Consider the following 26,010-nt stretch of genomic DNA (forward strand, 5'->3'; position numbering starts at 1 on the left):
CTTCTTCCCTGCATTTCTTAAAAATAGGAAGTGAGATTTCTTAATGCATTGCATATCAATAGCATAATTAATACTGATTATAGAATGGGCTACAGATGTAGCCCAAAAGACTATTTTGTGTCAAAACATCAGAGTTATACTTTTAATAGTTTATATTTTTGTTAATTCAAAATGTATTTTACCTTTTTCTTGAATAGTGTGTGATATTTCTGACGATGACTCTCTAATCAGGTAAGAATATATAGATTTTTAAATATCATACAGTGACTAATTAGTGAATGCAGAAAAGAAACCAATTGTTTTAGTGTTCTGTTCCAGGCCAGACAAAGTACCTGTGCTGTTTTAATCCAGTTTTATTAATTTGGCTGCTTTTATGAATGGAGGTTATTTAAATGGTCCATGGTCTCATAATTAAGAAGTAACTGACCCATGTGTTGACTGTTAGCCTGCCTGGCTCCCAGATGCCTTCCATTGCCCTCTGCAGTGCTGGGATCCAAATGCAGGTCATTTAAGATCAATGTAGAAAGTCACCATAAGGGACATGTCAAGTCTGCTTAGTTTTCCTGAGAAGTTGGTGAGTTTATTCTAAAGATAATGATTGAATTGATAGCCAGTTTCTTGTTTTTACCACTATAGAACTTAGGGGAGATGTGGTCGTTAAGACTATCTTTATGTAAATCATCTTATATTATTTATGTTGAGGGTTTATTGCAATGACATTTTTAATGCATGTGTCTATTCACCAATTTCCCAGTTTGGTTTTCCTTTCAGGCTATTACTACTGCCTAGTTCTATGATTTTTTTCCTCTTAAGTAAAATATTTTCTTGACTTTTAAAAAAATTTTTCTTCTACTTGGTATTTTTTTTTATTTCTGCTGCCTTAGTATTTTTTTTTTTAGTACCAGAAATCAAATCTCATGACTGCATGCTTGCAAGGCAAGTGCTTATGCTGCTTAGTATTTCTTATTGTTGTTTAGACAGAGTCAAAAACAAGTAAACTTTCAGGTTCTAAGAAATCTAAGAGACCAATAAAAATATCCTCTAGTGCTCAACCTGTTTAACATTCTAGCCACATGGTTGAATCATAGAGAATTTGACGTACAATGATATTAAAGTGACTTATCTGAATATAGTTCATGACAAAATGAGGTTGTATTCAGGTTTTATATTTGCTGTGTCTGGTACTCTTTGTCATGTCTCCTTCTGTGAGAGTTTCCATAATAGAAGAGAGGAGGAAGTCCAGCATGTCCAGTGGGAGATCATGAGAGTGGAAATCACAGGGGAAGGGCATGTTGGAAGGACAACATTGGGTGGGGCAAGACTGAGGTCTTACAAATCAGAATATTGAGGTTTGTCACAAGTCTGATAAAGATAATACAGAAAATGAAGCCCCAGAATACTGAGAATTATCCTGACAAATGTATTAAAAGTGTGGGTTCAAAGGAGTTCTGAAGAGATTTTTGCTTTTTTGTTCAGTCGGAGGAACAGCGAAACTTAAAAATTGGTATTAGATTAGTTAGGGTAATCTGAGCCACCTGGAAGTCTCTAGAGCATGAAGGAATATCCCATGCCCTCCTTCCTACTCAGTTCATGGAGGGTGGCTTAGGCCTCTGACTCCACTGGGGACCAGAAGCAGCTGAACTTCATGGGCCTGTTACCCAGGACAGGTGTCCCTCATTTCCACCTCTTATGTAAGGTAGGCCTGCAAGGCGGATGTGTCCTCTTGATAGGTGGTACCTTGCTTCTGCTGAGGGCAGGTGATTGTGACACAAATACTTCTTTTCAGGAGCAGCTGCTCTTGGTTATTTGAGCACATCCTTTTTTTTAGGAATCTGTGCCTTCTTAGGCTGAAGATTTAAGTGAACACTGATGTGGAGCCCCACCATGAGAAACCCAGAAGGAAGAGCACTTACAAAAGGACATTAGACTAGATTTATAATAACAGAGGAGCAGCTACCAGGGTTGATTTTCCAGCCAGCTCCTACTTGAATGTCACAGTGTCTGTGAAAGTTTCACCACTTTACGTGTAGGTGAAAAAAGCAAAGGCATACAGGAAAAACAATTGGGTTTTATCATTTTAATAGTTTAATTTCCCAGGGAAGAAATTGACCAACACACACACACACCCACACCCACCCACCCACATTTTTCTTTGATTTTTGTACTTTTAACCTTCAAATATTTTACAGTTGCAGAGGACTCTCTGTGTTGATTTATGGTAAATGATACTAACAGAGTTGTCTCAGTGTAAGGGGCTTCCATACAGAAAACAAAGACTGCCATTCCTGACTTACTCGGCATCTTACTGACTTTCAGTAACTTTGGCATTAATGGGGCAAAATGCTCAACCCTAACAATTTAAAGGAGGAAAGATTCATTCTGACTCAGGTAAGAGGCTCCAAGGCAGAAACCACTTGGCAGGGAGACAAGGTGGAGGAAAGCTCCTTAACACACAGGCAGGGAGCAGTGAGAGGGCTGAAGAACCAGGGGTGAGAATTTACCCTTGCAGGTCAGAACCCAGTGGCCTTCCTCAGAGCAGACCTCCCACCTAAGAGCACGGTGAGCTACTGAACTTGCAGATGGATGAGGACATGCTGAAGATAGGGTTCCCATGGTCCAAACACCTTCCACACACAGGATAATGAAAGGGGACACTAGATTAGAACCATCACATCATTGAACCAGAGACAGAGCAGGGAAAGGGGACGGTGTATTTTTCCACCTTGAGGTTACCAGGCTTGTTTGAGTCCAGGTAACAACTTTTGTTTGCTATTATTGCATTTTTCACTTCAGCCTTCAGAGCAGGCAATTTGTAAAGAGAAATGACTTTTAGACTGTGCTGGTCTCTTGGCTGTCATGCTTTGGGAGTGAAAGTGAGACTATGCTGAGTGTTTCCGAGATTGGAAGAAGTGAAGACAGAAGGAAGCATCTAAAATATTTCAAAACTGGAAGTCAACTTTTAATTGTGTCAACCACGAACCATCATTTGATACACAGATAGCCAAGCTTTCACCAGTTTTTAAAGAATGAAACTCACCCACTGCTATTGTGTGTTTTTGCTCCCCAGCTCTTCCAGCAAACACAGTCCTGTTAATTCCTGGCCTAAATCAGATGACACTGACTTTCTTCTGGATAACAAGGTAAGTGTCTTTCGTAATGTTAATTTTCTTCCTCTTAGTTTTGCACTGTATTGCCCTTAGTCTTCAAATTTACCAGTGGTGTAGCTACCATAAATTTATATGGAACATTGATCAGGGAAGATCACTTTGGAGAACTATGCCTAGTTAAAAAGAATTTCTACCCCTTTGGTAAATAACTGGTACATATTTTGAAGTATTTGAGACTGAAAATAATAATGGGTTAGAAAACACACAGTGACAGGAAAATTGTATCTGTCAAACCTTTGCCATGATGGCGGAAATACAAAATTTGGTCAAGGATCATTTGGATAAGTGGACCTTGCCATGGCTTGAAAATCTTACTACCAAGACCTTCATAGCACTCATACCTATATAAATCTTTTATGGATCTTATTAGTCCTACAATAATCAGGGAAGTTTGGTGCCTTCATTTGAACAACTTACTGTGTATAAAACAATTTTTCCTGTAAGTAATCTTTATTTTGCTATCATCAGTTTTTATGAGAGCTCTTCTGTTTCTGTTATTGGTTCTGTTTTTAGACTAGAATAATACTGGAAACTGTGACAACTTAGAAATTTAAAATGTGTTTCATCAGGGATGTATGACTACGGAATTACAGGATCTTCATTGTTATTGTTTTGTTTTTTTGTTTCTGGAAGGTGATCACAGGGCCTGTGCAGGAAGCTGTATCCCTTGCCCTCTTTTTTTAGTTAATTGAATTTGTTTTTGAGTCCGGTCTGGAATTTGGGATGTTTAGCCTCACCTCCAGTGCTGGATTGAATGTATACTACACCTTCCTGCACTGTGTTTTCTATGTGATTCCTCCATAAAGAGGATACCACTTTTAAAACATTTTATCTTATAGAAGACTACCTGTTTTCAAAATAATAAGCAGTGGTAGAACTAGATGGTCTACAAAGCAAGTGGTAATTGTAAGCTTTATAGCTTTAAAAATATACAGTGGTAGTCTCTGTATCTCATTCTGACATTTCAAGTTTCACAAGTTTTTGTACTTCCAAAAATTCATTTAAAACTCCACAGTACAATGAGATTCTGGAGATTAGAAAGATTTTTGTGTGAATTCTGAAGACCTGCAGTGAGGTGTTTGGTATTAAGAAGCATTTTAATACCAGTTGAATGCCAATAAATGGATTTCTACCTAATAGAATTTTTCAAGTAATGTATGCATAATTTATGTAATAAATAAGTGCATTCAGTTTGCCCTAAAATGTATACTGTGCTTAGGATATATACTTTCAGGTGACTTATGTTTAATGTTATGTCAAATAAGAAAACAAATCAGAGGAATGAAAGACACAGTACATTCTAGTATCCTTTAACTCTGAACATAGGTTAAAATGTCATCTTAAAATTTCTTATGCTTTTGTTTTAGTCAGCTCCATGTTTATTCGGTGCACCTTTTCAAAGTGTAATTTTTCTGTAGAATCCTAATTAGCAGTCATTTCTCTGAATGGAAAATTGTGGAAATTATTGTGTTTCCTTTGTCTCTACCGGAAATGCTTCAGTTCTCAGGTAGTGGTAAATAGCACACAACTTTTCTTCCATTTGTAACTGTCATTGCATGTAGAAAACTAGAAGTATTGGCATATGCCATTTATTGGGGGAATAGGAATTTTCAAATAAGGCCTTACATTTCTCCCTCACGTTGTAGTAGCATTTAAAAATACCTCTTTCTGTAAATCATCACCATTTCTCTTCTACAATTTATAATATGTTTCCCTTTATGAGAATGGACCTGGTTATATTCACCAGTTGGATTTCTGACTCCTGGCTTCAGGGACCATCCCGCCTGAGCTGCCCTATAAGCACAGACCACAGGTGCACATCAGCAGGCCTGGATTTCATTAAATCCTGGAAGATTTTTCTTTGAACAGGAATTTTTTTCAAAATCTTCAATGGGTATCTTGGTATTAAATCTTATGATTAAATTTTAAAATTCACATTTGCGTACTGTCTCAGAAGTTAGTATTTGCATATATCAGTTAAAGTTTGTTTATAGCTTCAACACAAATGTTAATGTATATAATTGAAAAATGGCATCTCCTGTAATTCCCCCCTCATGATTTCATCTGATGAATTTCAGAACTGTGCATAGATTAGCATTACTGCCTCCGTTTTCTGTATTCTACAAAAAGTTACTTACCTTTTGAGCCAATATCATTTCCTGAGTGAGGTCATCATCTCCCCTCCTCCAAATGTGTCTCCTCCATCCCAGGCCTCCAGTTAGATGTATTTCCTGCAGGCCTTGACTGTGGTCTTTCTGTGATGATATTGGATGGCACCAGATCTCTGAAGCTGAGAATTCCTGGCCCCAGCTACCCTTCTGGTGACTATCAAATTTGCTTACTTCCTACATTCTGAGAACTATTTTTCATTTCTGGACTCATTTTCTCACTCATCATTTAAAAACAATATTCTTTGATGCTGTGCTTCCCATTATTCTCTGGCATCGATCTTACAATATCAGAGAATCTACAGATTCGCATTTCACAAGGGAAGTTCCCATTCCAGCCTGAAATTAGTGTGATGCTCCTGTTCACCTGTCTGTGCCCTTCCAGGAACTGTATTCCAGCTGTGTCACATCCCTCGGGCAGCCCTCTTTTGCTGTATTGTTTCATGCCCATCCATTTGTTTCTGGTGTCCTTTCTTGAATGCCCTTGACACCCTTCCTTGGTGCTTTCTCACCTGTTCACAAGAAATGGCTTTTCCTGAGCTTTCCAGATAGAACTGATTGTATTTGCTTTAGAAGCCTGTCTTTGGACCCCATTTGTAGAATGAATGAAATGCATTTCACTGTTTTCATGTATCTGCGTCTGGTTCCATGCAAGCAGAATGTGCTTTCAGCTTTTTGCAGAGTAATCCGTGTGATTTGATAGATTTTTTCGGTGATTGTTTCCATTGTGTTTCCATTACACTGAGTGGGTGGCTGGGCAATTGCCTGCTTTGTAATACTGTTTTTTTCTTTTCTTCAATAGAAACAAGCAGAAATGTCAAAAGTTACAGTGCGGAAAAAGGGTAAGCCTTTTGTTGTAAAAGCACTGGATGAGATTTCAGTTAACAATGTGACTAATGTGGATGAGGAGAAGAAAACTCATCAAACTGGCAAATTAGTGACTGTGAAAGTTGTTTTTGATTATATGCTATTATTTTCAAATGTGTGTAGATCTAAAAAATGATATTCATTTCTTTTAAAATTTTACTTGTCTTAATTTCCTTCTACCAACAGGTTTTGGAAACTGATTCAAACTTCTGAAATTCTTTTCACATTGACTCATATCTCATTGAAATCTTCATGAATGTAGATATATTTGTATCTATAAGCAAATTTTACACCAGTGAATATTCTCACTAATGTGTCTCTGACTACATTTTATAGATACGGTGTTTGCACCAGGAGTACGGACAGCTTGGGATTCTGAGGTACTGCCTATCATTTGTAATTATGTTTGAAATAAGTATTGTTTGAGATTTTAATATAAATGGGACAATTTGTCTGTACTTTCTCATGTCTTCATATACCTGTAAGAAGTCATTTGCTTAGTTTTCAACCACAGTTCCTAATTTTGTGACCAGCATAGCTGATTAATAAGAATCTGTCTCAAAAAGTTAAAAACACACGGTTCCTAGCTCAATACAAATACCTTATGTTGAATCCCTTGTACTGCAGGTGAAGGAATAAATGGATGGAGTGCTAAGCACACCTTTGCTACCTGTGTAAAATTCATTCAAGGAAGCCAGTGCAGTCAAAAACTAGGAGCTAGATTTCATAAGCAATCGGCTTAGATTCTGGAATTAAGTTGAACAAAAACTGAAGAATTTTCCCTGCTCAGCCTCTGGCCAATGGCTGAAAATTCTGCTGAGATTCAGACAAAATGTTTGGATATAATTTTTAGAGGTTTTAACTTGACAAAATAATGAGTGAGAATCACAATTGTTAATCTATTTTGGTTGCTTAGTGTCAATCTGCATGTCATAATTCAAAAGAAGAAAGGACTCAAGATATAAACACAGGGCTTTATAATCACAGATCCATTTTACATTATTTCAAAAAACAGAACCCAAAGTTGAATGTGGATGCATTGAGTGTCTCTATGGCAGTCATGCTTGTAGTGATAAAGATGTAAATATTGACAAATTGTTTTAGAGTGAGCACTTAGGAAAAGGCCTAATGTGTTCGGTCCAAGCAGCTCCTGCATTGTGGTACCAGGGTAGTGGTGGAAGCACAAAACCAGTTAGTATTCTGGTTTTGTCAGTTAGTGACTGCTGGTTTTGGAAAAATCATTTAATGTATTTGGATTTTGTGACTTATTATACCATGAAGATAACACATGATCTGCTTTTTAGCTATATATATGGACAAATGTGATAAAAATTGTAAAAATACTTTGAAAATTATACAAAGTTCTAGTTGGTTTGCAGTACCTGAATAAATATTGAAGATTTTTTCCTAAACCTGAGAACAACAAAACAATAGTGTGAAGAAGACAATAAGGAAGTTGAGAGGGGCATATAGATTGCTACTTTGTAAATGGTAACACTGTTGGTAAACTGTTGATGGAGTCAGCATATAGGAAGAGAGTAGCTTGGTGCTTGAGGTTTCCCTGAGGAGGCTTTAAATGTGAACTTGAATAAATCTCTGTTATTCTGTACCCACTGTGCACTAGGTAGTGGGACACTGAATACATCAGATGAGGACTTGTGCTATCATGATAGAGTATTCAGACAAACAAGAGCACTGTTTGTTTCATTACTTTGAATCCATCCTGTGGCCTTCACCTGGCACTAGCTCGCCAGGCCTTTTAATACTTGAGATAAGGGTCTTTCTAAGTCACCATATTCTCCAGACTGGGCTTGAACTAGTGCTTCTGATGTCTCAAACCTCCAGAAGTTTGGAATTACAGGTGTGCACTGCCAGGCCTGCATAGGTTAGAGAATTCCAAGGGAGTTTGAGGTAAGGATGGGAATGAGCGTGAAGTGCTGCTAATTTAAGAGTGAGAAACAGCCAGCCCAGTAAAGTCTCGAGGACATTGTGGGCAGAGAGCAGGGAGCCATGAGCCATGTCTGGCTGTCATTGTAGCACCCTACAGTGACCTGAAAGCAGGAAGTGCATCAACTTTCATCACAGTTATTTACAGTTTTGCAACAGACAGCAAAGAAAACATGCAAATCAGTATGAGCAAGTTTTGGGCACTTAATAAATTAAAAAAGGTTTTATACTGCAGCTCTTTTTATACTTTTAAAAAGTTCTCCCTTAATTGGGAAATAGTTGTATATAGTGTCCAATATTTGTGTGCTCTTACTTGAATATAACATGAAGTTATTAGTATATTTTAAGTTTCAAACATCTTTTCAAGCAGTGAAAGTTTTACTCATAATTGTTTTTCTTCTAAGCCCTTGTTTACACAAGTGGAGCAGTGCCTGCGATGTTCTTTGTACTCAGCGTGGCTCTCTGAAGCTTCTTAGCTGGCCAATTATTTTAACAGTGACGTGGCTTTTGTGATTAGAAATGCTTAGTGGTGAATGGTAACAAGTATATTTATAAGAATTTGTTTATTCAGGGAAGGGAAAGTGATGTTAGGGTGTAAAGGGAACCAAGGCAATGAAGAAATGATAACGAATGTAGCAGTTCCCCAAAACAAATGTAATTGTTGTATATCACAAACATACTCTCATAAAAACTTCTTCATTTAAATCTGTGTGTTTCAATGTTCCATTCGTTGGAGAGTGCAGAGTACTTTGTCTCCTCTGACGTTAGGATGAAATATGATTATCAGCTAGAATTTTGTCTCTGAATCCCTCCTGTGGCTTTCCATGCCTGCTTTACAAAGTCAGCACCCATGTGGAGACCGAAGCTGGGCTTCTCATAAGGCTCTCATTGGAGACATTTTGGTCCTCAGTACGTGATTCCCACTATTAAACCTGCCTGCCTTAAGATGGTAAAAATCAGATAAGTTCTTGGGAAATGAGTAGGTAATGGTTGTGCAACTCATTACTGCTATACGAATTTTCTCAGAGTATCTCTGTGAATTTTCCACAGAAGCCTGTGGATCCTTTTTCTGGGAAAGCAGATGATGGAGGAAAACAGGCAGGAAATAGAAAAAGAAAAGGTAAGAAATATGTATAAATGTGTGATATTTTAAGAAAGTCATTTGACAGCATGTTTATTTCACAGTGGAGCATGGCTGAGTTCTGAATCCCCCAAAACTACTTATTAATGACAAAGTAAGAAAAAAGAGAAGTAACACCGCAATAAGTTTCATGTACCCTGACGTATCAGCCACAGGCAAATTTGAGAGTCACTGAAGGAGCCGCCTTCTTAGCTCCATTTCAAGGCATTCTAATGTCTGAGGGATGTTAGAAAATTAAGAGGAGAGGAGGGAGTGAGGGAAAAGAGAGAGCCACAATACAGGGAGTAAGCAAAGGCAAGAGAAATATGGGTGTGGGAAAATGAAGTAATCATTTAGAAAAAGGAAGAGCAATTAGGAAGAATTGTAGGAATTATATCAATTGAGCACCGAGTAACAAAACTTGCAGAGAGGTTGGGCAGAAGTTTTCGTCTTTTCCCGTCTTCTGACGATTGGAAAGGTATTGAGGATGGAAGTAGTGAATTACACAGAGCTCTACTTCATTTACTACAGATCAAAGTAAACGAGCATTGTTCGCTGTACGTGTAGTTTCACTGGTACCTTGGTTCACGCTCTTACTTCTTCCCGCAATGCTGGTTGCAGAGTTCCATTTAAAAGTTTACCACTTAAAAACGTTGCTATTTCAGCAAGTAGTACATCCAGAATGCGACAGTCAAAAACTAGAAAGAAAGGAATGATTAGTCATTGAGTTCAGGAAAGCCATAGTCTCAGTTAAAAGTCCATTAGAACGGGGATGGCCTGTTATGCATTTTCAATTTAGTTGACAGGATGAGGAGGAAGTTGGTGCTAGATTCCAAAAATGGAAGGAAGGGAAGGGAAGTGGATTTGGAAGTGATTAGGTTTGTGGCCTGGAGCTTTAGTTATGAAATGAAGCCCCTGTGGGGGAACATGTTACACCACACATCTGAGTCAGCAGGACTAAGGTGGTGTGTTTCTAAGAAGGTCTCCAGGGATGCTCATGTCACTCATCCTCAGACCACTGAAGATGGGCCAGTATCAAGTTCCCTGTAGAGAAATCTGGACGAGAGTCATTGGATAAGAACTAGTTCAAGACATAACAAGGTCAAGGGAGAACCATTTCGTGCCTGTTTTCCTGTTTGTATTTCTGAAAATAGTTCTAGTCACAGGGGAGAGAGTAAAGCAATGAACAGAGAAGAAATAGAAGTTGTAATTCTAAGATATTACTGCCATTTCTGCCAACTAAAGAAAGTAGTGGTAGGAATAATCTGCAAAAAGCCGTAAATGGAAACACTCAAGACCATAGAACTAGGTCAGTTTGGAAGGGAACAGGGACTTATTAGGGGAGGAGGATAGGGAAGAACAAAGCTAGACAGTAACTTTGGAATGGATGATGCAAACTGAGAGGACTCCCTCCCCACAGCTTTCGTGTATGTGTTTGCAAGTGACAGAGTAGACTGTGGCTGTTCAGGGATGATTCAGAGCAGGGAGGAGTGCTAGCCTTGGCTTACACTGCAGGTACTTCCCTCCTTTCCCGCCTAGTCATCAGGCATCAGAGCTTTCTGTGAAATTGATCATTGTTCACGTGAGATTAGCTTGCACATAGAAGCACTGACTCCTTTTAAGATAAGTAAGTTTTGATAAAATAGCTTTTCCACACAAATCCTTTACAAATGAACCAAGAGACATTGTTCAGTTCATTCCTTGAAGGCCAAAATTGTTACCTGTTAGTAAATATTGTGCTGATCTTAAATGTAAAAGTTTCCTAGTATCTCACAATTCCCTGACTATTCAGCTTTTTGCATTTTGATAACTATTTCAATGTTGAAAACTGATGTAGCATTATGTCTCAGATATGGTTTATGTTCCATTCATGAGGGATTCAACAAATTTCAAGATGTGGCCAAACTCGTTTTGAGGATACAAGAAATGTAGGCATAGCCATGGCCCACAAGGACATAGAAAACATGACTGGGTTTATTAATTATTATGCTGAACATGTATGGCTAACTGTTTTGTGAGAACACAAAGTTTAAATTCCTCTTGATGATGACCAAACTTATGTACCAGTTGCAGTGCAGGAGAAATGCAAAACCACAGATACTTGGAGTGCAATGGTGTACAAATGGGTGATGTACTATGTTCGATTTATATGCTATTCCCCTCTCCTGTCAGCTCTGCCACTCAGCCTCTCAGGGTCATGACTTGCTAAGATTACTTTTTCTCAGCAGTCAGCATGTAAAGCTCACTTCCTGTTTTAGTTATGGTCCTTGCAAGTATAATGTCACATTGGAAATCATGGTTGATGTATATTCTAGTTTTTCTGTCATATTGTTCTAACCAATGGCGAACGTTGTGTGTGTTTATAGTAAAACAGAAAATTTAAATTTATTGCATCAAATTCATTGTATTGGTACATTTTAGATACCCATAAGGATCCCCTTCATTAGAGGGAGATTCTGCCTCTATATGATACTTCTTGATTCTTTTTTCTCCAATCTCTTCTCCCTTAAAGGTCTCCCCTTTACCTGTTTATTTACAAAAGCTTTTTTTCTATTTTGTTCTCTCTGTTCTTTTTTTCTTTTCCTTTTCCTTTACTTCTTCTCCCTCTTACCCTCCCACCCTGTTCCCATTCCTATTGGAATATTTTCCAATGTCTTTGTACAGTTTTGTTCTCATTTACACTTTTCAGTTTCTCTCACTAGAAAAACAGTACGATGTTGAAATGTGTGTGTTAGATTCATTTTATTTAAGAAATGGAGTCTTTCCTCCCTTTCTTTCCATTGGCTTTGCCCCTTCTTTAGTTCCCCTCTCCTTTAAACAATTTTGCCCTGCTTCACAATACCTTTTTCACTATTTGCTCTTTATTTACACATTTGATATCTAATAACAATGAAATAAAATTCACAGTCCTAAAGACTTAACAATCGATAGTCCTGGAAATTAAAGGTAAATCGGGATAATACTATTAAGTTAAAACAGAAGAATGAGAGATGATGGTGCGAATGAAAGTCAGCTGAGTGAGTGGCCAGCACAGATGCTATGGAGCACAGTAAGGCTGAGGCATTATTGTACTGTGGGGCAGAGAAACACAGGAGACTGCTTCTGAGGAATGGATTTGTACAATCGATATCTGCGTAGTATCGTTGTATCCTAATAAATCAAACTTTATATTTAGATTCCCACTTGAGTTTGCATCAGACTAATAAGACTTTTGAGAGATCATAGAATTTGAAGTTTGTTGATATATGTCCCCTTGCAACACCCTCAGTGATGCAGATTCTCTCCCTCTTCCTGGAATCTAGTGAGTCAACCACAATGGGTAAATACTGATGAGTATTGGAGCTGTGTTTCTGTTGGGCAGTCGTACTCACCTTGTTGCATGATTCATGCCAACCAGAAAACAGCATAAGGGAAGTAATAAAGTAGCAGAGTTAATTCAACTTGTAGCACCTGTGCGTGGTTTTCTACTATAGTAATTATGCTTTTTCAGAAATCTTTTGGTGGTAGAATCTGCTCTGTGTTGTACACCTCCAATGCAGCTGCCAACCAAACAGTGTCTATCCACAAGGCAGTCATGGTCTTTGTCTTACCAAAGCATGGTAAAAATTATGAAGAAGATCAGAAGGAAGACTAATTTTATTTAGGCGAGTGTTTAGCATACATTTGAGAGAGAGTGTCAATAGACTTAGAGCTTCTGGGTGGAAAGAAAGACTAGGGAGAGATCTACAGATTGCTACTCAGATGCAACTTCTTTCTTTTAGCGCTAATTGCTCTGAATTCACAAGAATTATGTGTTTGTCACTATGTGCAGGACATATCACCAAAGATGCTTCCAAAACCACTTATTAATGATTTCTTACAATTTCTTTCAGTTTGTATGGATTGATTCTCACTGGATCAGTGGAAATCACTGAGAATTTACTGGGCAGCTTCTCCTTAGACATGTCCCCAACTTTCACACAAAATGGTTGTGTACAGAGTACTGATATTTAAAAGAAATATATGAAAATGTTGCCAGGTGTTGTGCATATCCTTTGAGTTCAAGCTATTTGAAAACTTGAGGCAGAGGGATCGTTCATGTCCAGAAATTGAAGGGCACCATGGATAGCGGAGCACAATCTCACCTTTTAAAATAACAATATTAGGAACACACCATTTGTGCGCTCTGCCATGGTGGACATCTCGAGAGCACCTACATGTATGCAACGGCGTACCAATGGATGATGTGCTTTGTTCAGTTTATATGCTGTTCCCTTCTCCTGTCAGCTTTGATAGTCAGCCCCTCAGGATCATGACATCCCAAGATCACTGTTTTGCAGCAGTTCACATGTACAGATTGGAATATGCTCACTTCCTATTTTAGTTATGATCTTTGGCAGTATGGTGGCACATTGGAAATCATGTTTGACCTGTATTCTAATTTTTCTGTCGTATTGTTCTCACCAGTCGGAAAGGAGCTGAAACCTGAGGTAATCATTTCCCAAGCATAGCATGAAGATTCGGCTGTGTCCTAAGTCTTCATGAATGTATGCTTGGTTTTCTCATATTGCTGTCTAAAGTTTATTTTCCCTTTTTCCTCTTTAGAATCACCTGACACACATCTTCCCTTGAAGGTAAGGACTGTATATTTGTATTTTGAATGAACTGCCTATTTTAGGAGGTATGCAGTGTGTAGTAATCACTTTACTTTAAATCCCATTCAGCCTGCTGTGGAAACAAAAGATTCTGATGGGAAGAAAGCAGTAAGAGTGAAGGATGCACTGCCACCTCAACCAGGTACATGTCACAATACAGATTCCTCTGTAATGAAGTACAGTCCCCTAAATTGTTTGATATGCCTGCAGTCATCTCCATTTTGTCTCCAAATGTTGGCAAGGCTTTGCCATAAATACTGCCGGTGTAATTATTGGTGTGCATATTTGCAAATAAGGTGCTAATAAGCTCAGGAGAAAATAATATTTAATGAATTGTTTACGTATGTTTTAATATCCAATGTTTTCAGCTTGGATCCTTATACTTCACAGGGATCCACAAAACTTACTATAAAATTCCACGATCTTTTCAAAGTGTGTGGGTGCTTCCCAGAGAGCTGGCTCCTCTGGGCATCCCAGAGTCCCGGTTACTCAGGAGATAGTGGCAAGTGGCTCACTGATACCCATGATTTAGTTCACTACCGCTAGCAAATATGCTTACAGTGATTCTGATGTTTGTCTAGAGTAAAGCTCTCCTTAGTAATATGCCCACTGTGTGTCCACTTTATTTCATTGGTATATTCATGATTGCAAGCAGATAGATTTTCTCGAAAGCAGACTGTGTGAGTGTGTATATATGGTGTCTCATACGTTTGATTATTAAGTGTGCAGACGTAATCATTCTTAGTGACTGTTCGATACAATTCTTCACAACAAAGATTCTCAAACTTTAGCTGGAATTCCTTTTAGAGTCATAAAAGATCTTACAGAATCTACAGAGGTTTCTTATTAAAGTATGTTGAATCTATTGACACTGTAGTAGAGACTAAATCTGAAAGATGGAGAATAGTGGGGCGGGAGATTTAACTCAGCAACAGAAGTGTCGGCCTGGCTAATGCAGCTCATGAGTTTGATCCCCAGTACTAAAACAAAGAAACAAACAACAAGAACAAAAAGCTGTAAGATACCAGCATGCAGTCACATATGCCAATATCCATTAGAGCTGTGATTCGTGAATCATTGGAACTATGACAGATGAGACATTACATTTCTGAAAACTCCAGTCTGCTAGGCCCCATCAAGATAGGGAATGAGTGTGGAATTGCACTTAACCTTTGGAATTATTTGTCCTCTTAGAACCTTGAGCTTCAGGGATTCTAATTCACTGTTAAACCACCATTTCAACAATAAGTATTCATCAACGCCAAATGACAAAGAGCTTCTTCACAGCGAACTGCCATTTAAACTCTCTATCTCCTGTTTTCTTTCAGTTGTCTTTAATTTTATAAGTCTGACAATTTTGTTTATAAAGAAAAACGGCATTGTGTCATTGTGCTTTCCTTTCTTGTCTCCAGCCATTCGCTGGGACTAATGTGTGTCTTGGTTGGAGACAGTGAGCCTTCTAGGGCTTTCAGTGATAGCAAAGAGCCCACTGTGGAGCATGTGCCAAAGGTTCACTACGAGTGACCTGGACTAAACTAGTTCGTACATGGGCACAATAAGGTCCCGGAGAGCCGGCACTTTTCTTATGAATTTGTGATGTTATCACAATTTATAAAGTGAATTCTATCTAACAGCAGTGGCACATGGAAGTATGTATGTCATTGCAGTTTTCAGAATTTAAAGTAATATATTGATTAACATCCATGTCTTTGAGTCTTGGAAACAATATTGTGTGTGTTTATAGTACAATAGACAATTTTCATTTTTGTTTTTCCATTTGATTATACTGGTGCATTTTAGATATCCATAAGGATAACATTCATTAGAGTAAGCTTCTACTGTATAAGATATTTCTTGATTGCTTTATCCCCAGTCCCTCCCTCTCCCTTCAAGTGATCACCTTAACCTGCTTATTTACAAAAGCCTTGTCTCTATTTTCTCCTGTCCGTTTTTTTGGGGGAGTGCGGGCACCAGGGATTGGACTCATGGCCTTACATTTGCAGAGCAGGCACTTTTGCTGTTGAGCTAAATCCCCAGCACTGTCTGTTCTTTTCCTTTTTCTTTATTTCCTCTCCCTCTCACACAGCACCCTGTTCCCCTTCCTATTTGAATATTTTCCAGTATCCTTGCACAGTTTAGTGCTGATTTACAATTTTGAGTTTCTCCCTCTAGAAAAACAATATGATATTGATACGTGTATGTCTGATTCATTTCTTTTAAGAAATGGATCCTTTTTCTCTTTCTTTCCATTGGCCCGCCCCTTCCCTAGTTCCACTGTCCTCGAAACAGTTTCTCCCTAATTCACACTCTGTTTTACGCAATTTGCTCATTATTTACACATTTGACATCTCATAGCAGTGAAATGAAATTTGTTTCCCTAAAGAATTAAATCAACTGTCCTAGAAATTAATGTATGTAAAAGAGATTGCTGGGTAAATCATAATACTTCAAGTAAGTGAAAACAGAAGAATGAGAAATGGTGGTGCTAATGAAACTCCGCTGAGCGAGTGGCAAGCACAGAAGCTGTGGAGCACAGTAAGCCTGAGGCATTATTGTACTGTGGAGCAGAGAAACACAGGAGACTGCTTCTGAGGAATGGGTTTGTACATTAGTTCTGGTTGTAGTACTATTACATTCCAAAATATCAAACTTTCTATTTTGATTCAGATTGGTGTTTGGCCTCATGTTATAAGACTGCTGAGAAATCAGAGAATTTGAAATCTGATGATAAACAACCACTTGCAACATTACCAGAATCTGGTGAGTCCACATTAATGGGGATAGTTAGGCTTTTTGCTCAGCACCTGTGCACGATAGGCTGCTTGCTCCAGAGCTGTGGAGATGTGCATGTGCAGAGGCCATTAGAGCCTAGGGGTTGAATGAGGGGTTGCTTGGCTTTCACTGAAAGGCAGTGAGAGGTCCAGGGTCCCTAAGGTGCTTGCACTCTCTATAGATTGTGCCCAGAAGAACTTGTCCAGTGGGGACCCGGGACCATCGAGGCCTGTGGGCCTTCTGAAAAACTGCAAGGTTGCATTGCAAAGCATCTTTGGTGAGCCAATGCCCAAGATTCACAAGGCTGCCCTTGAGGGCTACAAGGACCGGGTGCAGTTTCTCATCACAGCAGGCCATGTCCATGACAGAGACAGGGAATGCAGGTAATGGGGCTGCATGACCAGGGGTGGCGAGTGGGGCTGGGATGATGCAGGAGAGCGAGGGTCTCAGGCTCAGGAGGGAGGAGTGGGTGAGGAGGGTGCAGGGGGATTCCCAACACCCAGGGAAGCAAAGCTGGCCAGAGGGTCGATCCTCAGGCAGTGCTCATAAGCTGCAACATAAAAACAAACCTCCCACTGGTTTATAATGGACTTGTACTTCCTGTTGTAGGCCACTTCACTGACTACTGAAAAGCTATTTAACATTGGTATGATGTGTGTGTAGTGTTTTGTTCTTAGTATCACATTAAGAGAATTGTACATATTATAAAAAAGGGAACTGTGGCATGTTTCTTGTAATCTACAAATTTAGGGCCGAAACTTAAGCTTCTAAAAACCTAGTGTCCATTTACTATCAGTGTCCATCTGTGCATGTATGTTCTGTACTAAGGACCTTTTATAAGGAAACTGAATTGGGAAGGCAGCTCTATGTTCTTGGCTAGAAAGTTCCATTAGTCCCCAAATGTGAGCTTTTTGTGTATCTGCTTATGCAACGAAAAAAATGTGCAACACTTGAGTTTCCCTTTGTTGTTTTGCCATTGGGGTCACTAAGAAAATATAGTGAAAACCCACCTTCGTAGATATCAAGGTAAGTTATTTTCACAAATTAATTATTTTCTAACAGCCCAAAAGATAGACAAATGAATGTAACTTAATAGAAAATCTGGAAACATTCAAATATCTGTCAGAATTTAGAAGTTGATCCTCACATATTTTAGTTGAAAAACTGGAATGATACATGAATGAAATGTAAACCATTTCAAAAAATGTAGATTTTATGTCACAAAAGTTTCCAGTGGCATAGAAATAAAAATTTTAGATCATACAAAATGAGAAAATTAGCAAAAGCAAACACATTTGCATATTCCTAGAAGTGACCGTCACAATGAGCATTCGTTTTTTTGTGTTGGGGGTTGCTGCTAGGTCCTGGTGCATGTGAAACACACTACCACTCAGCCATCCCCTTCCTGACCTGCATTATGAAGATTAACTCTCAAAAGAAAAATTAAATGTTCCTTTCTATTAGGAAAACATTGACCAAATGAAATACAACATATTTGTAAGACATTTACAACAATGGCCTGGGATATAGGTCAGTGGCACTGTGCCTGTCTGAAAAGTGTGAGGTCCTGAGTCAGATTTCCAGTACCAAAAACTAAACTAAAATAAAATAGAGACAGATATATCATAAACCATATATCAGATGAAATATACATCATAGATACATCAGATGAAAACTGTATCTTTATCTTACAAGGTGATTGTTTGAAAATCATCAAAAAATTGAATACTAATTTACTTTTTTTTTTTATTTAAGAGGAAAAAGAGAAAAACACAAAACAAACCAAAGCAGCGTAAGGGTACACGCAATACAGAACTACAAAACAAAACAAAACAAAACAAAAAAACATAACAGTAAGAAATTACCTGCTAGTAGATTACACACTATCTTCTTGAAAATAGTTCCTCAAATCACAGTATCAAAGAACACAAGGTGGACATTCAAACAGGGAGACTGCAGACAGCTGTGTTCAATGTTCCAAAAACATTGATAAAGTCAGGTATTTAACACCCCCAAACACACTTGCTGTTATATCCGTTAGAGCTCTTTTTCTTTTTTTTTTCCCTCTCTTTTTTACAACAAAATGTACACATCTTGGATTTTATTACTCCTTAGTGCTTATTACTTTCTTTGGGGGGGGGGAAGAATACAGTCAAATATGGCAAAACAAAGCTGTCAGTCAATACCAAGGATAGACATAGCACATGGTGTAGAACAGAGTACAAGTTTATCAACAATGGTTATCAACGTTGTCCCTTGTTTCCTTAAAAAGAATTGTCTATCTTATTAGATATTATAAAGTTGGACAAAACAGTAGAGAACAAGACCAATAAAACTTAGGCATTGTAAACATTACAGGACTTCCAAAGAAGACAATAGTCAAACCAGAATGGGTATCTTAGTGAATCTTATTGTCTTCAAAGTAGTTGCCTATGTCTTCAAACTTGATACTATCATATAGAATGGAACAGAGTCTAATCAGTCAAAACAAGATCGTGGGAGTACTACAGGACTTCAAAACAAGTTAATAGGAAATCGAAAAGAGTTACTATTTATATATCCTAATATTTTTGAATTTTTTCTTTAATTAAGACAAACATAAGAAATGACTAAATAATTTTTTTTGAAACAATAAGGGGGAGATTGAGATAAAACAGGACATAACAATATAACAATAGAGGTCACAGCATGACTGTTTCAACAACCTAGTACTTCACCACCTTATAACCTGACTTAATAGTAGTTACCATAGTGTCTTTTTCCTTGAAATATTTGGATAAAACTTCATATACTCTAGCTTCAAATATTTTCATATCAAGAAGCCCAGAATAAAGCCTTTCTAATTAATGAGTGAAAACTTTATAAGGCTTCAAGGCCACCTAATGGGGAATCATGATTACCACATATTTTTATATATTTGAATCATTACTTACATTAGGGAAACTATTCGGTATTCACACATGCGAGATTGATTTATTTCACTAATGAGTATGGTCTCAAGCTGCGCCCATTTATTGATAAATATCTCAATGTGATCCTTCTTTATAGCTGAATAATACTCCATTGTATAGAAATACCACAACTTTTTTATCCATTCCTCAGTTGATGGGCACTTGGGTTGTTTCCAAGATCTGGCGATTACAAATTGTGCTGCTATAAACATAGGTGCACATATATCACTGTGGTATGATGCTTTTAGTTCTTCTGGGAATATGCCTAGAAGTGGAATTGCTGGAATAAATGGGATTTCCAGTCCCAACTTTTTGAGAAATCTCCAGACAGATCTCCACAAAGGCTGTACCAGTCTACACTCCCACCAGCAGTGCAGGAGAGTTCCTTTTTCCCCACAGCCTCTCCAGCATTTGTTGTCGGTTTTCTTGATCCTGGCCATTCTTTCAGGAGTGAGATGGTATCTCAGTGTGGTTTTAATTTGCATTTCTCTAATAACCAATGATGATGAGCATTTTTTCATGTATTTATTTGCCATTTGCATTTCTTCATCTGAGAATTGCATATTCATCTCAGATGCCCATTTTTGGATTGGATCTTTGAATTTCGGAGGTCTGAGTTTTTTTAATTCTTTATATGTTTTAGACAAGAGGCCCTTGTCTGAGAGAGAGTTCACTAAAATCTTTTCCCAGTTTGTGGGTTTTCTTTTCACTATGCTGGAGATTTCTTTTGACATGCAGAAACTTTTTAATAAGAAGTGGTCCCAGTTATTGATTCTGGGAAGTATTTCCCGTGCGGTTTGAGTCCTGTTCATGAATTCTTTACCTACTCCTATGTCTCCAAGGTTTCTACCTATTTTATCTTCCAATAGATTTAGTGTTTCTGTTTTAATATTCAGATCTTTGACCCATTTAGATTTTAATTTAGTACATGGTGATAGACATGGGTCTAGTTTTAGTTTTCGGCAAATGGAGAGCCAGTTTTTCCAGCACCATTTATTAAAGAGACTGTCGTTCTTCCAGTGAACCTGCTTGGCTCCTTTATCAAAAATAAGGTGGTTGAGTGTGTTCATAGTTGTGGTTGTATCTTCTAATCTATTCCACTGATCTTCAGCTCTGTTTTGATTCCAATACCATGTTGATTTTACTACTGTTGCTTTGTAGTATAACTTCAAGTCAGGGATTGTGATGCCTCCTGCTTTGTCTTTGCTGCTTAGAATTGCCTTTGCGATTCTAGGTCTCTTCTGGTTCCAGATGAAATTTAGGAGTGATTTCTCTAGATCTATAAGGTATGTTGATGGTATTTCTATTGGGATTGCATTGAATCTATATAACAGTTTTGGGAGAATGGCCATTTTCACAATGTTTGTTCTTCCTATCCATGAGCAAGGGATGTCTTTCCATTTTCTGAGATCGTCTTCAATTTCCTTTTTCAGTGTATTATAATTTTCACTGTATAAGTCTTTCACTTCTTTCGTAAGAGTAATTCCTAAATATTTCATTTTTTTGCTTGCTAATGTGAATAGTCCAGTTTCTCTTATTTCCCTCTCTGTAATTTTGTTGTTCGTGTATAGGAATGCTATTGATTTCTGAGTATTGATTTTGTATCCAGCCACATTACTGAATTTATTTATTGTATCTAAGAGTATTTCAATGGAGTTTAGGGGGTCTTCTATGTAGAGTATCATGTCATCTGCAAACAATGATAATTTAAATTCTTCTTTTCCTATCTTTACCCCTTTTATTTCTCTTTCTTGCCTAATTGCTCTGGCTAGTACTTCCAGTACTATATTAAATAGGAGTGGTGATAAAGGATATCCTTGTCTTGTACCCGATTTTAAAGTAAAGGCTTTCAATTTTTGGCCATTTAGTATGATGCTGGCTGTTGGTTTGTCATAAATGGCCTTTATTATATTGAGGTAAAGACCATTTATTCCAATTTTCTGTAAAGTTCTTATCATGAATAAGTGTTAGACCTTATCGAAGGCTTTTTCTGCATCTATAGAGATGATCATGTGATTCTTATTTTTGGCTTTATTGATATGGTGGATTACATTTATTGATTTGCGTATGTTGAACCATCCTTGCATTCCTGGGATGAATCCCACTTGGTCATGGTGTATAATCTTCTTGATGATTTGCTGGATCCTATTTGCCAATATTTTATTGAGGATTTTTGCATCCGTGTTCATTAGGGAGATCGGTCTATAGTTCTCTTTTATAGTTGGGTCTTTCTCAGGTTTTGGTACTAGAGTAATATTTGCTTCCAGGAATCACTTAGGAAGGATTTCTTCCCTTTCAATTTCATTGAATAGTTTGAGGAGTGTCGGCATTAGGTCTTCTTTATATTTCTTGTAGAATTCTGCAGTGAATCCATCTGGGCCTGGGCTCTTCTTGGTGGGCAAGGACCCAATTACATTCTCAATTTCATTAGCAGAAATTGGGTTATTCAACAGTTTTATATCCTCTTGATCTAGCTTTGGTACTTCATATGCTTCTAAGAATCTGTCTATTTCTTCTGTGTTATCAAACTTTTGAGAGTAGAGGTTTTCGAAATAGGTGTTGATGATCCTCTGTATTTCTATTGGGTCTGTAGTGATTTCTCCTTTTTCATTTCTTATTGCATGAATTTGAGCTTTTTCTTTCCTTTTTTTAATAAGGTTGGCTAGGGGCTTATCGATTTTATTTATTCTTTCAAAGAACCAACTCTTTGATTCGTTGATTCTTTGGATTGTTTTCTTAGTCTCTATTGCATTGATTTCTGCTCTGATTTTTATAATTCCCTCTCTTCTTTTGGCTTTGGGCTTGACTTGCTCTTCTTTTTCTAGCTGTTTGAGGTGTAGCATCAAGTTATTTATTTGTATTCGTTCTGTTTTCCTGATGTGGGAACTCAGTGCAATAAATTTTCCTCTCAGAACGGCTTTCATTGCATCCCACAGATTCCGGTAAGTTGTATCTGCATTTTCATTTTCTTTTAGGTATTGTTTAATTTCTTCTTTAATTTCTTCTGTGACCCACTGATTACTCAAGAGTGTGTTATTTAGTTTCCATGTGTTTGCGGAATTTTTACAGTATCCTTTGTCATTAATTTCTAATTTCAGAGCGCTATGATCCGATAATATGCAAGGGATGATTTCAACTCTTTTGCACTTGCTTAAATATGTTCTGTGAGCTAATATATGGTCTATTTTAGAAAATGATCCATGTACTGCTGAGAAGAATGTGTATTCTGATGTTGTTGGGTGGAACATTCTGTATATGTCTATCAAACCCATTTGTTCACAGGTGTGATTCAGTTCTGTTATTTCTTTGCTCATTTTCTGTCTGGTTGATCTGTCCCTTGGTGTCAGTGGCGTATTAAGGTCTCCTGTTACAATTGTGTTACTGATAATTTGAGTTTTCATTTCTGTTAATAATTGTTTTATATAACTGGTTGCTCTGGAGTTTGGTGCGTATATATTTAAGATAGTTATCTCTTCCTCTTGGAGTTTTCCCCTTACGAGTATGTAGTGACCTTCTTTGTCCTTTATGGTCATTGTTGTTTTAAAATTCACGTTGTCTGCAAACAGAATGGCTACTCCTGCCTTTTTTTGGATTCCTGCTGCATAAAGAATTGTTTTCCATCCTTTGACTTTCAGTCTGTGAGTATCTTTCTGGGTTAGATGGGTTTCCTGTAAACAGCATATGGTTGGATTTTGTTTCTTGATCCATTCTGCTAGTCTGTTTCTTTTGATTGGTGCATTGAGACCATTTACATTAATGGTTATTACTGTTAAATGCTGGTTAATTGTAGGAATGTTATCTCTCTGCTGTTGCATCTTTATCTTTCAGTTCTGTTTAATTATTTGCTTTGCTTAGTGGTTTTTTCCTTTGTGTATCTAAACTGTCTTGCAATATTTTTTGCAGGGTTGGTTTGGTGTTCATGAAGTTCTTCAGCTGTTCTTTGTCATGGAAGTATCGTATTGCACCATCTATTTTGAATGATAGTTTTGCAGGATATATCAATCTTGGTTGGAAATCATTTTGCTTTAGGATCTGGAATACTTCACTCCATGCTCTTCTTGACTTTATCGTTTGTGCTGAGAAGTCTGCTGTGATTCTGATAGGTTTTCCTTTATAAGTGATTTGTCTTTTCTCTCTGACAGCTTTTAATAATCTATTCTTGTGTTGGATTTCTGGGATGGTGATTATTATATGTCTGGGTGTAGTTTTATTTTGGTTATGACTGTTTGGAGTTCTATATGCTTCACTGATCCTGATGTCAGTTTCTGATCTCATGCTTGGGAAATTTTCAGCTATCACTTCTCTAAATATCCTCTTGACATCCTTCATGTTGTCTCCCTCTCTTTCATTAATCCCTATCATTCTTATGTTATTCTTCTTTGCATCGTCTTGCAGTTGTTGAATTGTTGTTTCCTGGTTCCTTGTTATTTTCAAAAGATCTTTCCTTTCCTGTTCACTAGCTGCAATCCTGTCTTCAAGGTCTGAAATTCTATCTTCACTTTCATTAAGGCGGTTTTTACAACTTTCAGTGGAGTTTTTTATTTCCTGTATATCTCTGTGCATCTGCATTATGTATTCTGTTTGTTTCTTATATTGCTCGTCTAGGGATTCTATCTTTTTGTTTAGTTCCTCCAATTTTTTATCTGTGTTTTCTTTAGATATATTTAGAATCTCTTTCATTTCTTTTATCATTTCTTCTTTTATCTGGGAGATTATTTCGAGTTTGAATTTCTTTAAAGCTTCCTGGAGTTGCTTGTCAATTTCAGTGGCTATTGTGTCCGATATATGAGGTGGATGGGATATATTTTCTTCTATATACATCGCTCCTAGGGTTTCTTGAGATGGGCTGGAGGTTTGAGGTTGTAATTTGGTCTTTCGTTTTGTCATTTTCCTATATTTCTGTGTTTCAAGTGTTATTTGAAAGCTTCCTCAGGATCTGTTGAAAATCCCCTTCTATGTTTGGAGCTACTGAGACTCTGGCGCCGCGCTACCCCAAGCCATTAGGCCTACAGAACCAGTGGCCCTCCTCTGCCTGCTCAGAACTCCGCAGTTCCAGACAAGCTGGGCCTCAGGGACACTGTGCGCCCACCTGCCCCTTGGAAGCTCCACAGTTCTTCAATCGCAGCCGGGTTAGGGTACTCACCACAGGCCGCAGTGCTTCAGGAACCTGTGGACCCTCCCTGGTTGCAGAGATATCCACAGTCCTCCAGACACATGGAGAGGCCGATGCAGGCACTCCAAATCTGCCCAGCTCCTCCTCTGCAGACCAATGGCCAGGCGCGGCAGCTAAACAGGCTGGGCTAGGCTGGTAGTGTGGGCCAGCCCACCTATGGGGAGCTCAGCAGGTCTCCAAATGAAGCCAGAATGGGGAGGCTGATGTGGAAGCCTCAAACCCACCTCTCTCCTTCACTGCACCTGGAAGCCTGAGGGAACTCCAGCAGTCTGGGCGCAGATATCTAGAGTCCTCCAGACACGCAGAGAGGCCGGTGAGGGCACCCCAGATCTGCCCAGCTCCTCCTCTGCAGACCTATGGCCAGGCACGGCAGCTAAACAGGCTGGGCTAGGCTGGTAGTGTGGGCCAGCCCACCTATGGGGAGCTCAGCAGGACTCCAAATGAAGCCGGGAATGGGGAGGCTGATGTGGAAGCCTCAAACCCACCTCTCTCCTTCACTGCACCTGGAAGCCTGAGGGAACTCCAGCAGTCTGGGCGCAGATATCCAGAGTCCTCCAGACATGCAGAGAGGCCAGTGAGGGCACCCCAGATCTGCCCAGCTCCTCCTCTGCAGACCTATGGCCAGGCGCGGCAGCTAAACTGGCTGGGCTAGGCTGGTAGTGTGGGCCAGCCCACCTATCGGGAGCTCAGCAGTTCTCCAAATGAAGCCGGGAATGGGGAGGCAGATGTGGAAGCCTCAAACTCACCTCTCTCCTTCACTGCACCTGGAAGCCTGAGGGAACTCCAGCAGTCTGGGCGCAGATATCCAGAGTCCTCCAGACACGCAGAGAGGCCAGACACCCAGATCTGCCCAGCTCCTCCTCTGCAGACCTATGGCCAGGCGCGGCAGCTAAACAGGCTGGGCTAGGCTGGTAGTGTGGGCCAGCCCACCTATGGGGAGCTCAGCAGGACTCCAAATGAAGCCGGGAATGGGGAGGCTGATGTGGAAGCCTCAAACCCACCTCTCTCCTTCACTGCACCTGGAAGCCTGAGGGAACTCCAGCAGTCTGGGCGCAGATATCCAGAGTCCTCCAGACATGCAGAGAGGCCAGTGAGGGCACCCCAGATCTGCCCAGCTCCTCCTCTGCAGACCTATGGCCAGGCGCGGCAGCTAAACAGGCTGGGCTAGGCTGGTCCTAATTTACTTTAAAGGTAGATAGCACACACTGTGA

The 26,010-nt window shown here is 38.9% G+C and overlaps 1 protein-coding gene across 1 annotated transcript in view; it reads left to right on the plus strand.

The window, feature by feature from the left end:
• Positions 1-201: 201 nt before the first annotated feature.
• The window catches only part of LOC111755114 (putative ankyrin repeat domain-containing protein 30B-like), a 51,305-nt gene continuing 25,496 nt past the window's right edge, over positions 202-26,010 (plus strand). The window contains exons 1-9 of the mRNA XM_063243275.1: positions 202-231; positions 3,068-3,140; positions 6,138-6,177; positions 6,539-6,582; positions 9,200-9,269; positions 13,854-13,882; positions 13,973-14,045; positions 16,571-16,663; positions 16,857-17,058. Coding sequence (XP_063099345.1) covers positions 6,150-6,177; positions 6,539-6,582; positions 9,200-9,269; positions 13,854-13,882; positions 13,973-14,045; positions 16,571-16,663; positions 16,857-17,058 — 539 coding nt within the window. The 5' untranslated portion in view covers positions 202-231; positions 3,068-3,140; positions 6,138-6,149. The remainder of the gene's footprint in view (positions 232-3,067; positions 3,141-6,137; positions 6,178-6,538; positions 6,583-9,199; positions 9,270-13,853; positions 13,883-13,972; positions 14,046-16,570; positions 16,664-16,856; positions 17,059-26,010) is intronic.

Source organism: Cavia porcellus, unplaced genomic scaffold, assembly GCF_034190915.1.
Source record: "Cavia porcellus strain 051 isolate PalLab524CR breed Dunkin Hartley unplaced genomic scaffold, mCavPor4.1 scaffold_37, whole genome shotgun sequence".
Classification (NCBI taxonomy): domain Eukaryota; kingdom Metazoa; phylum Chordata; class Mammalia; order Rodentia; family Caviidae; genus Cavia; species Cavia porcellus.